At 41.3% G+C, this 13,753-nt stretch overlaps 1 protein-coding gene across 3 annotated transcripts; it reads left to right on the top strand.

The window, feature by feature from the left end:
- Positions 1-2,402: 2,402 nt before the first annotated feature.
- sepsecs (Sep (O-phosphoserine) tRNA:Sec (selenocysteine) tRNA synthase) lies at positions 2,403-13,029 on the top strand. 3 transcript variants are annotated; one of them, XM_071477638.1, is made up of 14 exons: positions 2,403-2,543; positions 2,777-2,837; positions 3,077-3,130; positions 3,225-3,340; positions 3,420-3,574; positions 4,515-4,633; positions 4,976-5,134; positions 5,331-5,484; positions 5,637-5,739; positions 5,954-6,083; positions 7,029-7,120; positions 8,963-9,056; positions 9,792-9,882; positions 12,205-12,588. In XM_071477638.1, the coding sequence occupies exons 4-14, from the start codon at positions 3,227-3,229 to the stop codon at positions 12,449-12,451; spliced, it is 1,458 nt and encodes a 485-aa protein (XP_071333739.1). In that variant the 5' UTR covers positions 2,403-2,543; positions 2,777-2,837; positions 3,077-3,130; positions 3,225-3,226; the 3' UTR covers positions 12,452-12,588. The 3 variants fall into 3 exon arrangements, with proteins under 3 accessions (XP_071333739.1, XP_071333738.1, XP_071333740.1); XM_071477637.1 differs by lacking the exon at positions 3,077-3,130; XM_071477639.1 differs by lacking the exons at positions 2,777-2,837; positions 3,077-3,130 and having other exon boundaries at positions 2,418-2,543; positions 12,205-13,029.
- Positions 13,030-13,753: the final 724 nt, after the last annotated feature.

Genomic DNA, 13,753 nt, shown 5'->3' with positions numbered 1-13,753 from the left:
GCGCGATAGTCATCCACTGACACTGCAAGCACAGAAGTGGGCGGTGGAAGGCAGACTTATCTCCTCCACCCTCAGCCTACTTTTATTCTGCTGACGCCTGATGCCAGGACACATGGATCTGGGACAACGGCCGAGGGAGAGCTGGGATATGAGAGTCCCTGTCTCCCATACCTGAACAGGTAGATGTGATGATGAACCTATGGGGCAGAGGCAGGAGAGGCCTGCTGTCACTTTGTCATCACTCACTCACTTTGCTTGCTTTCTGTCCGTGCTGCTGCACTGTGGCTCCTGCTGTGAGGTGACACCCTCAGTGCCAGGCCATACCTGCGCCTTCCTGTTTCTTTTTTTATGCCTTGTTCTGTTTTGGGACCACACAAACCTACTATCATAACTTGAAAGATAACAGTGTGATGTTTTCTTTAAGTAATTTGAAGCTCAGCTATGCACAAACCTGCTGGATCAACGTGAGTACGCTTGGCTTGATTCTTCCAGTCTGTCTTCAGTGTGAAGAGCCATGTTGATTTTTTCACCCCGGCATTTCTGGATGATCAACCTCTCTCTGAATTTATGAATGAGCTGTGGAAATCATCAAGACATCCATGTTTGAACATGGGTCCAGGAAGGAAGGCAAGATGTTGGCATAGCTGTTGAGTTGAAAGCCCTGCTATGCCATCAAATTGTCATCTTTCTCTCCCCTTCGCTGCAAAACCCCTCAAGATATTTTCAAGTTCTCCATAGATATAATTGTGCTTGTTTATACTGAGAAGTGTTCCAGAAAGTTTATTGTCTTTCGTGCTTTGGTTTCACTTTTGCTTGAATATTGGTCATTTTAAATCATTTCCTTGCATGTTTATGTTAAATCCACAGTTCAATACTCTGCCTGTGTGTCCGAAACAAGTGTAGTGTTTGTTACTGGGGCTGTGGGCTAAAGCCCTACAGAGTTAAAATTAAACTAAATACTAACTTGGTATTTTAAAAAGTAAGCGGCCTAAAACATGCATGGTTTAGTAGGTGTGTGCCTTTTTAAAAAAATCATTTCTTAAGATTTGGCTAAATTCAGTTACGGTAATTACAGTTGAATGTCAGAGGAATTATATCATGATGACATGACACCGTCATCATGTTATAAAATGGTCTAAATGAATAGTTCTGAAGAATTGTACATTCACCAATATATGCTGCTGAGTTTTTGTTTTACACGTGCGTGCCACCTTGTTGCCTGATGCAATGCAAAACATTGGCTGTAACACACATGTACACACAGCATAGGCATGTGACATTGTGATATATCAATATGATTATTGATAGTGTTCTTCTTCATTTTAGCCATATTGCCACTCCTATTTTTTTCACAGAATCTTATTTCAGTGCACAAATGTCATATGTTTCTATTAGCATAAAAATGCTCTGTAGCTAACGTCTTATCCAGTGGTGGAAAATAACTGAGTACAATTACTCAACTACTATATTAACTATATTATTACTAATTTTGAGGTACTGAGGTAGTGTATTTCCATTTCATGCTACTTTTTACTCCTCTACATGTCAGAGAGAAATGTTTTCTTTTTAATAGGCCTACACTGCATTAACCTGACATTACATTTTTTTCTTTTTTTCTTGTTTGTACTTTCAATGCTTGAAGTTTAGGATAGTGATTATGTACTTTCATTTTTATGCTTTAGGATTTACATTTCCTTTTTTTTTTTTTGCTTGTTTGTTTGTTTGTTTGTTTGTGTGTGTGTGTGTGTGTGTGTGTGTGTGTGTGTGTGTGTTTGGTGCAACTTTTATTTAAGTTCAGGATATATCCCTTTCCCCTGTAATATGGAATATAGCCACCAATAAATTTGCTTCAAAAGCTTGAAATGAAAGTTCTGTTGTGTGAAATTATTTCCAAAGGCTTATATATTGTATGTGTATACTGTGTGTAGTCTATAGATATGTGGATTTAAAATAAAATGCATTGTGTGTTTATTAATTTTAACATTTTACTCATAAAGCATTTTTTTTCATGAAACAGAACCGTTTCAAAATATAGGCTAAGCTAATTAATTGTGTGTATGCCTCTATATTAGTCTTTTAGTCAAAATCACAATGTATTTAAATGTATTTCATGTGGAATTTATTTATTCATTTATGTCATTGGTTGAAAAAATACTAATAAATAAAAACTACCAATATACCAATACATCATCTTAATACTATGTTCACGTAAGGTTTTTTCAGCAATATAATAATGATTTGAATAGAAATGTAATTTACTATTCTCTAAAATAAATATAAATGTAATATTTTTCATAATAGGATTTTTAATTGTATTTCAAGTTGACGGTTAACTCTTCCGTGAGACCGTAGACTGTTTATGTGCGACGCGACCGACTTGAACACGACGTCGGTCACATGATCAGCGCTCGGCGGTCATGTGACCGTGTGACGCGGTGCGGTCGCTGACCCTCCTCCCGCTCCCCGCTGCCTGACTTCACGCCCGGCGGCGGCGCGGACTCTGTCTTCTGCCGATTTGAAACTCGACACGTCTGGAGGGAAAGGTAAGAGGGCACACTGAAACACGTCCCCTGACGCCGCGCTCTGCGCCCACAGCGTTAGCTTAGCTGCTAGCAGCGCCGCTCACAAGGTAAACAACGTGAGGGCATCCAGCTGAAACCGTGCTCCCTGCTCACTGCGCTCAGCGGCCTGTGATTTCCCACTGCTGTGGCTGGAAAGTTTCACGCTGGTGTAACCCGACGTTTCCTTCTCGTCCCTTCGATGCTGTGCTGTGAAGTCGTGGCTGGAGACACTCGCCTAAGACTTGGCAGGTGACAGAGGAAGGAGCAACATTGTATGTGAGTGAATTTATCCAGGAGAGGGCCTCGCTGAGGTTCACAGTGTCCTGGTCAAGATAGACTTACAGACTTACTAAACATCCATGTGCAGTGAATTAGATCAAATACATAGCTGTAGATTATTTTGGACACTGGATGCACTTTGATGCTGTCTTTATGTGCAGTGAACCCAACCTACACCTGTATAACTGTTATTTCCACACACCTGTTGACATGACTGCATCACATCATTTCTGCAGATTTGTCAGCTGCACTCTCACGCTGCCGTACTCCTGTCCCACCACATCTCAGAGGTGCTGGACTCAGATCTGGTGACTGGGATTAAATATGTGCCAAAGGTGTTTGAAAATTGAACACAAGGTGAACAGGATTGTCTGTGTTTGACAGAGATGAACAGTGAAAACTTCACCCTGAGTGAGAAGATCGTGTCGCCCTCCTACATTCGACAGGGCTCTCAGGCGCGTCGTAGCCATGAGCAGCTCATCAGACACTTACTGGAGCAGGTAAAGTCAACTGCTGACGTCAGGTTTCCTCATGGTCGCTGCAGACACATGCACATTTCTCATTATGTGTGTGTTGCAGGGAAAGTGTCCAGAGGAAGGATGGAGTGAGAGCACCATAGAGCTCTTCCTGAATGAGCTGGCTGTGATGGACAGCAATAACTTCCTTGGCAACTGTGGAGTCGGGGAGAGGGAAGGCCGGGTGGCGTCCAGCCTTGTGGCACGACGACATTACAGGTTCAAGTTTGATATCAGCTTAATTATATTTGGCTTAAAAATATGTGTTTAAACCTGACAAACATTTGCTGTTGTAAATCTATATTTTAGTACTTTATAAGCCATCCCACATTAGAGCTCGGCAAGCACTGAATTTAGAGATTGATATTTGAGATACATTAACAATTATTAAAATATTATATTTTGTTATGAAAGAAATGTAACCAAAATTGAAGTTTACAAAAAAAAAAAAAGATTAACTCAAGGGCCACTTACTAGCATTTTCTTGAGTTGTCACTGTGTCTGAGGATGGAGTTTGCTGTTTCCACATCTGAGATAGCGAAGATGTCATCACTGAAGTTCTTTATTTACTGAAGGTGACTTTATAGCTGTGTTTCAGTTCAGGGGCTGCATCCTTTGAAGGATGTGGTCAACGAAGTGTCGACCGCGAAAGCCAAACTGAAATGATCCCTGGCTGCTGTTTCATTTGAGAAGTCCGCCATATTCTCGTTTTGAAAAGCGATTCCATAGTGATTCATCACCAGCATGCGATGAATCTTTGGATAAGCTGGGCCACAAATGATCCACTCGTTTAATTTAATTGAATCCTTTGTTGCCTGGGAAAAGAAGAACGCACTTGTTGGCTGCATCAGAAGGAGCTGTGGGAGAGTCTTGTCATGTCGCTGCAACATAATCGGTCTTCAATTGCATACTTTGAAGGACGCAGCCCCTGAACTGAGCCATTTCCATGACAACTGAACAAACTCCAACCTGCTGAAAGCTCCAGAAAAAAAAGCTAGTAAGTTGACCTTTGTAGTTGGATGGAAAAAAAAGCTTGTCAAATCACAGTGGAGGACACACTATACACAGGAATGGTGTTTCGGTGCTCCCTCAAATATTAAAGTGGTAAGCACTGATTGTTTAATGGTCCCTGTTGTGACATTCAGCTGTTTTTATGTAGGTTGATCCATGGTATAGGTCGGTCAGGTGACATCGCTGCTATTCAGCCCAAAGCTGCAGGGTCCAGTCTGCTTAACAAGCTGACCAACTCAGTCGTGCTGGACATCCTAAAGCTTGCAGGTGTGTATGTCTTATCAGCCAAACAAAGAGTGTTAAACTGTGCGAGAACATTTCATATCAGTGCTAAATGTGAACTGTGGAAGAAAGATTAGAAATCCTGAAGCACTGCAGTGATTTAATATTGCACTTCCAGAGAGTTGGAGAATTTAAAAGAGACAAAAAATTAAAGATTAAAAGAAAAAATAATACAGGATCCTACATTTCCCACAAAATTGTTCATTAGACCCTTCCTGTCTCCTAAAGACTGCGTCTTTCAAACCTCACATCCATCTCCAGTTTTGAAATGTGTGGTGTAAATCGGGGAAAAACAAATAAGCATGTTGTGTTTCTTCTGGGTCACAGGTGTGCGGAGTGTGGCGAGCTGCTTTGTAGTTCCCATGGCAACAGGAATGAGCTTGACTCTGTGCTTCCTGACCCTTCGCCATCGCAGGCCCAAGGCCCGCTACATCATTTGGCCTCGCATCGACCAGAAGTCCTGTTTCAAAGCCATGATCACAGCAGGTGATATGACTTTAATACCCAGTGTCACGTTGCCCTTATGTCCTGTTCACACACTAGATTGATGTTTGAAATATGGCAGCAGATAGAAATTCAGTATCGTTGGGAGAATTAAAAAAAAAAAAAAAAAAATCTGAAATGGTGAAAACACACCTGGAGGCCTTCGCTGTCTCTTGCTCATGTTTGACTGTTTCATCAGGCTTTGAACCGGTGGTGGTGGAGAATGTTCTTGAAGGTGATGAGCTGCGGACGGACTTAGAGGCAGTCGAGCGCAAGATAGAGGAGCTCGGAGCTGAAAACATCCTGTGTGTTCATTCAACAACGTCCTGCTTTGCCCCGCGAGTCCCTGACAGGTCATTTAAGCTTTCATTCATGCTCTTAAGCTCTTCTAGATGTCACAATAGACAGGAAATGATTTTAGATGACTCACAGGTGTCCTTTCTTTTCAAAGAATGTAAGCTTTTTAATTTGGCCATTTCTAAAAGTCCATTATCTTCTCTTGCAGGCTTGAGGAGCTGGCCACTCTGTGTGCCAAATATAACGTTCCACACATAGTAAACAATGCATACGGCGTACAGTCGTCCAAATGCATGCACCTCATACAACAGGTATGTACCACTCATCCCCAATCCATCTCTCTCTGTCTTTTTGAAGCAGTAGAGTACCTGTGCTTGTTGTCACATGTAAGCTTATACAGCAGGTTGAACTGGAGCTCACCTCTGAATACAGATAGCTCATGCATAAGCACCTTCACTGTCATCAAATGCACTTTACTCACTGGCGACAGGTCAGTGAAATCTTTGTCCAACTCTCTCTGACCAGGGGGCTCGTGTTGGAAGAATCGATGCCTTTGTGCAGAGCTTGGACAAGAACTTTATGGTTCCAGTAGGTGGCGCCATAATCGCAGGTTTTGATGAGTCCTTCATACAGGAGATAAGTAAGATGTACCCAGGTGAGCGGATGTGTTTTTGTTTTTTTTTGCTTGGTTTTTTGTCTATATATAGATTTTATATATAAAATCTGTCTTTACTGGTGTATCACTGGGCTTCACTGTGTTTAGGGCACTGATTTATCTTTATTTGACAATGTTAAATTTTTAATCAGTAAAATGTGATAATTTTGAAGGTATAAACCCAAGTAATTAAGTTAATTGAGAACAATTAAGTATGATAACAGTATTATCAATACTGAAATATTATTTCTCACCTATTATAATTTTTTTTAATTTTCTATACTGCTCAGTATTACTGCATCAGTGTTTAATTTTGTCTTAACACAAAGCACCTGTGCTGTTGTATAGATTATAGTCTAAAATGAGGAAAATTAGGACGTAAAGATGAAGCTGGCAATATTCTGTATTTCAGTTACTGTCAAAACATCTCATGAAAAAGTAGCTGCCAGTACTCTCTGACTTCCCGTCTGTTGCTCTCGGCACCAAAGCCCAATAAACTACAGTGCTCATTATTGGTCTTATTGGAGGAACATGTCACACAGTGCAGCACTGTAGTTCTATGATATGATTTAATATGTTTTTGGACAACAGTGGGGCTCAGTGGCACAAAGGAATACACTATATCAGACTTAGGCTTTGATGACCATGCCAAAAAATAAAGAATAGCATCAGAATTGTCCTCCAAATCAAGACCTGGAGAAGTATCTGCTCAAAGAGTAAGAGTTAACAAAACTCAGAATCTGATGCCAGCTTTTCATTCTTGACTTGAGTATTGAAATTCAATATCCACACCTAATTTTCACCCATGACTACACAGTTAATTTATCTTATTTTTTTAATTATTATTTATTATTTAAAATCTATAATTGGGTTTTACACATCACAGACTCAGCCTAGTTTTATGTAACTGCTTCAAAAAGTCACTTCTTGGCCTCCTGTGTCCAGGTCGAGCTTCAGCCTCACCCTCCCTTGACGTCCTCATCACCCTTCTCACTCTGGGAGCCAGCGGCTATAAGAAACTCCTGTCAGAAAGAAAGGTGAGAACATGCACACATCACTTCATAAGGCTATATATAGTCAGACACATACTTGACGTAGTGTGTGATATCTGCTGGATGCTCACAGATGGTCTGATTAGAACAACGCTGCGGCAGTGTCAGTCATGCATTAGAATCGTTCTGTGTGTGCTGTGTCAACACCTTTCCCCCTGAAGATGGCAGAGCACAGCTTATATAAGTTGGATTGAATTGCAGGATCACATGTTATGACTATGTGTGTGTGTGTGTGTGTGTGTATATGGAGCTTTGCTTCACCTGCAGTCTGCCTCAAGAGCAGTGAGACTTTCAGCTTGAACAAGCAGTGAGCTTTGTAGAGGGAGGAGTATGCTATAGCAAGATAAAATTGATCCAGAAGTTTCAGAAAACAGCCCCTGGTGGCTCCCTGCTTTAAAGCAGAGTTGCTCACAATGCAGCATCCCCCTCTTTAAATGGGAGGCACTGCACCATTCTCACACCTCCAAGCTGCGGTGCCATAATTGTACTCTAAATGTACTGGACTGTATCTGATTCTAGTGAAGCTCAGACTCAAAAATAAGTGACTTTTCTTTTTAAGAAGCTGGAGAAGATACTTTTTTACAAATAAACTAAAATGGAAACGTATAGGAATCACAAATTTGCCTCTACCTGCAGTGCTCATATCTAAAAATGACACTCTTACGAGACGGCATACAATACCCAAAATGCTGTGAGTGTAAAATTGATTCCAAAGCAGAAATATACATGTAGGAAAGTCCTCTGGCCTCTCACATGACCCGACGGCATCAAGGCTTATTGATTTCTCCTGGTCCACATTATGCATAATTAATGTAAAGGACCTGTTTTTCCATGGTGTGTTGGGAAGTGAGTGATTTCCTCACGGCCCTCCTGGGGTCAAAAGCTTTAAATAATTCAAACATTTCATCTGCGGAGGTTCATTTACACCCTCATGGAAGCATTTTCAAAAATGTCTAGATGTTGAAAGGAGCCAGCAGATGATGTGTGTTTTTTGGTACACACACCCACTTATTGTCTGCAGAGCCGTAGCCATGCACACTCTCCACCACAAGCGCCCCTCCTCTAAGGATAATAAGGTCGTCCATTGTTATTAGAGAACAACGGACACTTAGAGACACTTGACATCATTGAAAGGCTGTCTGTGTTTGATTCGTGACAGAGAAAATATTTTCCTTCTTGATGCTTTCAAATTAGGAAAGTATGAGTCAGCAGAGTACGCTGACACACACACACGCACCCAGTGTTGCAGAGAGTAGATCCTTTTAATGTGCGACGCTTCACTGGGGAATCTGGCGCCAGTAGCCAGCAACAAAAACACTGCAATTTGTTGTTGTACAGCTTCCCCCTCCCAGCCAGGTCTGTGTTCATAACTCCATCGTCTTTGTTCAGCCTTCCACACACTGCTTTGATACTCTGAGCTAAACACACTTTGTCAGCATATTTCAAACGTGTGGATGCTAAAATCTTTGGTTAAAAGCATGTGTTCATCCTCTCCTGCCTCTCTAATTGATCCTGGAGGTGGATGTGTGATGTGAGCACAGATCCTGGCCACAGATGCAGAGGAAGTTGAAACAGCTTTTGCTGAAGTTTTGGAGGGAAACACACGCACAGGCAGGCAGGGGAAGGGAGGGGGTTTGGACACGGACCGGCCCGCTTGTGGGCAGATTTGCTTTATTAGCGATAAAACCAAGGCTGCCGCTGCTAAAATAAGGCTGTGACAGTGTGTGAAAGGAGCATTGTGCTACTATTTATAGTTCTTTTGTATGGCCCTTGCCCCCTCTTGTTCTGTCTCCTCATGTTTTTTTTTTCTGTCTGCTTGGCTTGCAGGAGATTTATTTGTTCCTGGCTCAGGAGCTGAAGAGTCTGGCCTCTGCACACGGGGAGCGATTGCTTCACACCCCGCATAACCCCATTTCCCTGGGTAAGCTCACTGCACTGGTTACACTCGATAGTTTGTCCATAGATGTAGATTTATTGTGGGTTTCTTTGAGTAGCGAAGGCTATATTACTTTAAATGCACAGTATGTAATTTTCTGCTGCTAGGGTCAAAACAATAAAAGATGAAATTTAGTGACATCATGAAGTAGTGTGGGATCATGGGAATTGTTGTCTGCACCACCATTCCTATCACTGTCAGCTTCTCCTGCTTAGGTTTCCTTCAGTGTTGATCATACCAGGAGCTGAATTATCTGTCTACTCCTCTGAAACAAATGGACCATGTGATTAAAACCTATAAAAACACAGAATAAAGCTGTTTCACCTTAAAAATCTTTGTCTGATGCTGCTTAGTGGACACAGGATGTCTTGGAGAGGCTGTGAGCTGAACGTTTGCTCAGCTTGTTTCTCTGATAACTTAAAAGCTAAAATCCTTCATCTGGGTAAAATACATAGTTTAAAAACGACCGAGATTTAAAAAGTGTATCAAAATGTGGCTTCAAACTGGATAAAAGTCAATGGCAGACAACCACACAGGCAACCACGCTTGCAACCACGATGCTGACACATGTCCTAAGTGGATATGATGCAATTGACAGACGATGAAATGAAACAGACTGTTACCCTGGTTAAAATGAATGGAATGGTGGAAAAGCTACATATTATACCTATTTAGTGGAATAACTGTGTGTGTGTTGGGTGTGGCATTGCTTTCTTCTAGCCATGTCTCTGGATGGTCTCCAGGCTGAGAGCGACAAGGCAGTGACTCAGCTGGGCTCCATGTTGTTCACCCGCCAAGTGTCAGGAGCCAGGTATGGAAACTTTAAAAGGGCATAGCCGCGATCTACATTCAGGGGTGTAGAGGTGTGTGTGTGCGTATGCGTGTGTGTTGAGGGCAGGGACGAAGCTTGGAAAGACTCGTACTGAGATGATGTATCACTAAAGTCCAAATCAGGTTTTTTAGAAGGGGATGAGCCGTGTGTTGCCAAATAAAATGGTCAGTGGAAATCAGCAATCAGGCAGATGGATCTGCTGAATATGGTGGAGCAGGAACTACTTTAGATGATTAGACAGCCCATCCTATCAGGGCTGCCTCCTAATTTAACAGGATTTTTCCATTAGAGCGATGTTGCCTCCACAACAGGCACAAACTCTAATGCAGCACTGACAGCCATGTTCCATCGCTCCCAGCTAGTGTTTTGTTCTTAGCAGTAGGGAGGAGGATTTATCAATTCTTCACTGTTACCTTCTGCTTCAGTCACTCATGGCTGCATAAAGTCAGAATTTCAAGTTGGCGGTGATTTGTTTCTCTGTTTTTCCCTTCAGTAGTTTTTGACCAAGCGAAGGAGCCCATCTAAATATTTTAAATATCCAGAATAAATGATTTATTTGGGTCATTCTGTCATGATTGTTTGGTGTTGTTCAGATTTGAGTGCACTCATGGCTCAATTGCATAATAAAAGCATCAAAGAAATAGCCTCCGCACCTCCACCTCCCTCTTGCTTTCTTCCAAATGAGCAGTTTTCCAAGGTCGGCGAGTAGCGCCTGCTCGAGTCTTTTATCCTTGTATCTCAGCAGCATATGAAATGAGAGTCACTGACTTCTAAAGTTTATGCTTCAATGACTCACATTAATCTTTATATTTACACTCTCATTAAGTTAAGTATCCTCAGTGCTAGCTGTGAATACTGTGAGAGGGAGCTGGCTTTTCCTCACATCAGCTGTAAGATATTCTCTTATCCAGAAAAACAGATTAACAGAGATCTCCATCTGTACCAGAATAGTCTCTCACAAAGTCCTAATAGCTAGCCAGTAATTGATTTCACATTAAAGTGAGTCTAAACTTTGCTGACAGTGGTGAAACCCTGCCAGATTTCAGAGGCAGAGGTATTGCAGAGTTTGACGCTTTGGAACCAACTACACTTTAAAAGTTTACTAGTTTTCACCTTAAATCCACCTCTGAAACGCTTCAGAGTCGCAGTATGTTGATAATGCAGCACTGCCTCGGGTCTCTTGTCTCTGCTTCTTAAAAACTGGCACGTTTAAGAAGGAATTTACTTTGCTGAATGAAGCCTTCCTTCCTTTCCTTGCTTCCTCCCTAGAAGCTAACTTTCTTTGTAAGGATCTTAGAAACTTTGACTTTGACTTAATTAATATATGGTTTTAATGTCTTTGGCAAAACTGTCACATGCTAAATGTCAGTGGTTATCTGGCCAGATCAGATGCCACCAAGGCAGCCAAGAAGGAGCTACATGAAAGAAACTGGCTCCTTAAAGCTGCTGTCATCAGTAATTAATACTGACTAATACTTGACTGTGTCTTTGAGGTCATTGTTTGGGGTTTTTTTCGGCCCACAACTGTTTTGGTTCACTCTCGCTGCTCCTACTCTGTCTGTTTTTCTAGCAGCTATTTTCAGCAAAAAAAAATAAAATAAAATAAATAAATCAGATAAAACAACTGTGCGCTACGTGGCCTGCCCCAAACAACAGACACACAAAGTCAGCTGGTGAACACAGTGGAGCATTTAGCAGCTAAAGAGCCAGATATGTTAAGTAGTTTGATAGTTTGCTAAGAAGTTACCATATCAACTTAAAAGATGATGATGTGTCGGTGATGTGTTGATGTGTTGTTTTCGAGGCCCATAAGTTGCAAAAAAAATCAGTTACTGTAGGTTTAATTTTACACATTCAATATATAGTATCTGTAATACAATATACATTGTATTGCAACATTTACAGTAGCATCTTCTGCGTAAATGAGAACAGATCATCTATGAGAAGTCTGGTTACCGTAAACTGCTATGAACAGCCAGAGTCGTGGGTGATGGGGGCTGCTTATACTGAAAGTGATTTTTTGAGTTAAACAGTAAGTTTGCTAATGCTTAGTTTTGCATTGTTATATGAATAAATAATAAAAATGTTATGGTCTTTTGATTTCCCAGGTGAATATTCCTTCAACCACATCTTTTCATTCATTGAATAACCATACTTATTTGTCAAGTGACTTGCAAGGTTGTAAAAAAAAAAAAAGAAAAAAGTAAATTCCAGTTCTAAAAATAATGAATTCTTGTTGTTTCCTGACAGGTTGAATAATTAACAAACTACATCAGTCTTGTTTTTCATCCATGTTTCTAGGGTAATACCACTGGGCAAGGAGCAGACCATAAGCAGCCACACATTCCGTGGCTTTATGTCGCACTCTGAGGCATACCCCTGCCCCTACCTCAACGCTGCCTCAGCTGTGGGCATCGCTCGAGAAGATGTTACACTGTGCATCAAACGGCTCGATAAGTGCCTCAAGACTCTGAAGAAAGAGTTAAATGTGGCTAAAAGTAGTTCCCCAGTGCCTCCATCGAGCCAGGAGGACACCGCAGGAGAATGACGACTAAAATAAGAACATTTCAACAGCCAAAAGTACACAAAGAGATTTCTTCTTAGTTTGAGCCCTCTGCTGCCTGCGCTTCCTTCTTACCTGACTTGAACTGGGTGTGTGTGTTTTGAATGGCCCTTGCTGATGGATTATCAATCCAGATGCTGTATTAAGGTCAAAGACACGAGCTCACCTCCGACAGCTGGCAGTGAAACTGTGTGCAGGTGTTCATTACAAACAAAAATGACACAAACTGATGTCACTGATTAATTCCCTCCTCTGTGAAGGTGTGCTCATCAGCAGATATTGTGAGGATGTAATCTGCACACAAATGCATCTCGGGAGCATACGGTTATGTGCCACTGAACTAAAGTTAGACAAAAGCATCTGCAAAGATGTCAGAAATGCTTTAATTTATATTTAATTTATATTTTGGACTAGATTATTAGATAATCTTTGGAATAGATTATGGATCTATCATTTAAAATGGTCTTTACTTCATGTGTGTCATGAGTCTAAATTAAAGCCATCTAAAGCCTCCACATTACAGTTATTGAATGGAATATTCTATAAAGCCCTTCAGTTTGAAATGAACTGAGATGCCTCTTTTTTTCTGTGCTAATGGAAAACAGTCTGTGCATACTTTATCTGTGTTCTGTTTTGGGAATGCATTAAGCTTTACCAACTGCAGTATGTTGTTCTGTGTCTTCTGCTGTGTATTGTAATGTGATACAAATGCCGTTCAGCCATTAACTCCATCTGAACCATGTGTATTGGATTAGCCTGTTTATTTTCAGGCTTGGTAACGGATAGCAAGTAACAGACAATCAATGAAGTACACCAAACATAGATCTCTATTTTATTGAGTGAAGGAAATATTTACTATCAGTCTAAGTAAGAGTCTATACTGTATGTAACATTAACAGTTTAAGAGATATGTTAAACTGTATTTAACAACAGGGGAATCAATCTTTAATCAAGTCTCTTCTGTTTTTTGGGGGGTTTTTTTCATCTTCTGTCTTATTCCCGCTGCTCTCCAGTCTCAGTCATTAGGAAGCAGGGAAGGTAGTGCCCTGAGGCACAAAAATAGACTCCTACTAAAGCCTCTCTGACTGATGACTAATCTATATTTCGATACTGCACTGTCCAAGCTCCTCCTGTGCCCCCCCCCCCCCCCCCCCTTCATCTGCTGCGTATTATCAAGGCTGATTGCTCTTTGAAAAGCGTGGGACATGTGAAGTAGATGCCGCTGTGTGTTTTGGAGTTGAAACAGTAATGTATCGGTCAGAACTGGAAGTACGGACACTCACGTCG

This window comes from Trachinotus anak, unplaced genomic scaffold, assembly GCF_046630095.1.
Source record: "Trachinotus anak isolate AG129_WGS33_773 ecotype Australia unplaced genomic scaffold, CSIRO_AGI_Tana_v1 ptg000005l, whole genome shotgun sequence".
Taxonomy (NCBI): domain Eukaryota; kingdom Metazoa; phylum Chordata; class Actinopteri; order Carangiformes; family Carangidae; genus Trachinotus; species Trachinotus anak.
The sequence above is the reverse complement of the archived record's forward strand: the minus strand, read 5'-3'. Positions and strand labels throughout refer to the sequence as shown.

Coding starts and splice junctions, on each gene's coding strand:
- sepsecs (XM_071477639.1), top strand. CDS start 3,227: ATGAACAGTGAAAACTTCACCCTGAGTGAGAAGATCGTGTCGCCCTCC. Junction 3,575..4,514: donor GTGGCACGACGACATTACAG/GTTCAAGTTTGA, acceptor GTTTTTATGTAG/GTTGATCCATGGTATAGGTC. Junction 5,740..5,953: donor GCATGCACCTCATACAACAG/GTATGTACCACT, acceptor CTCTCTGACCAG/GGGGCTCGTGTTGGAAGAAT.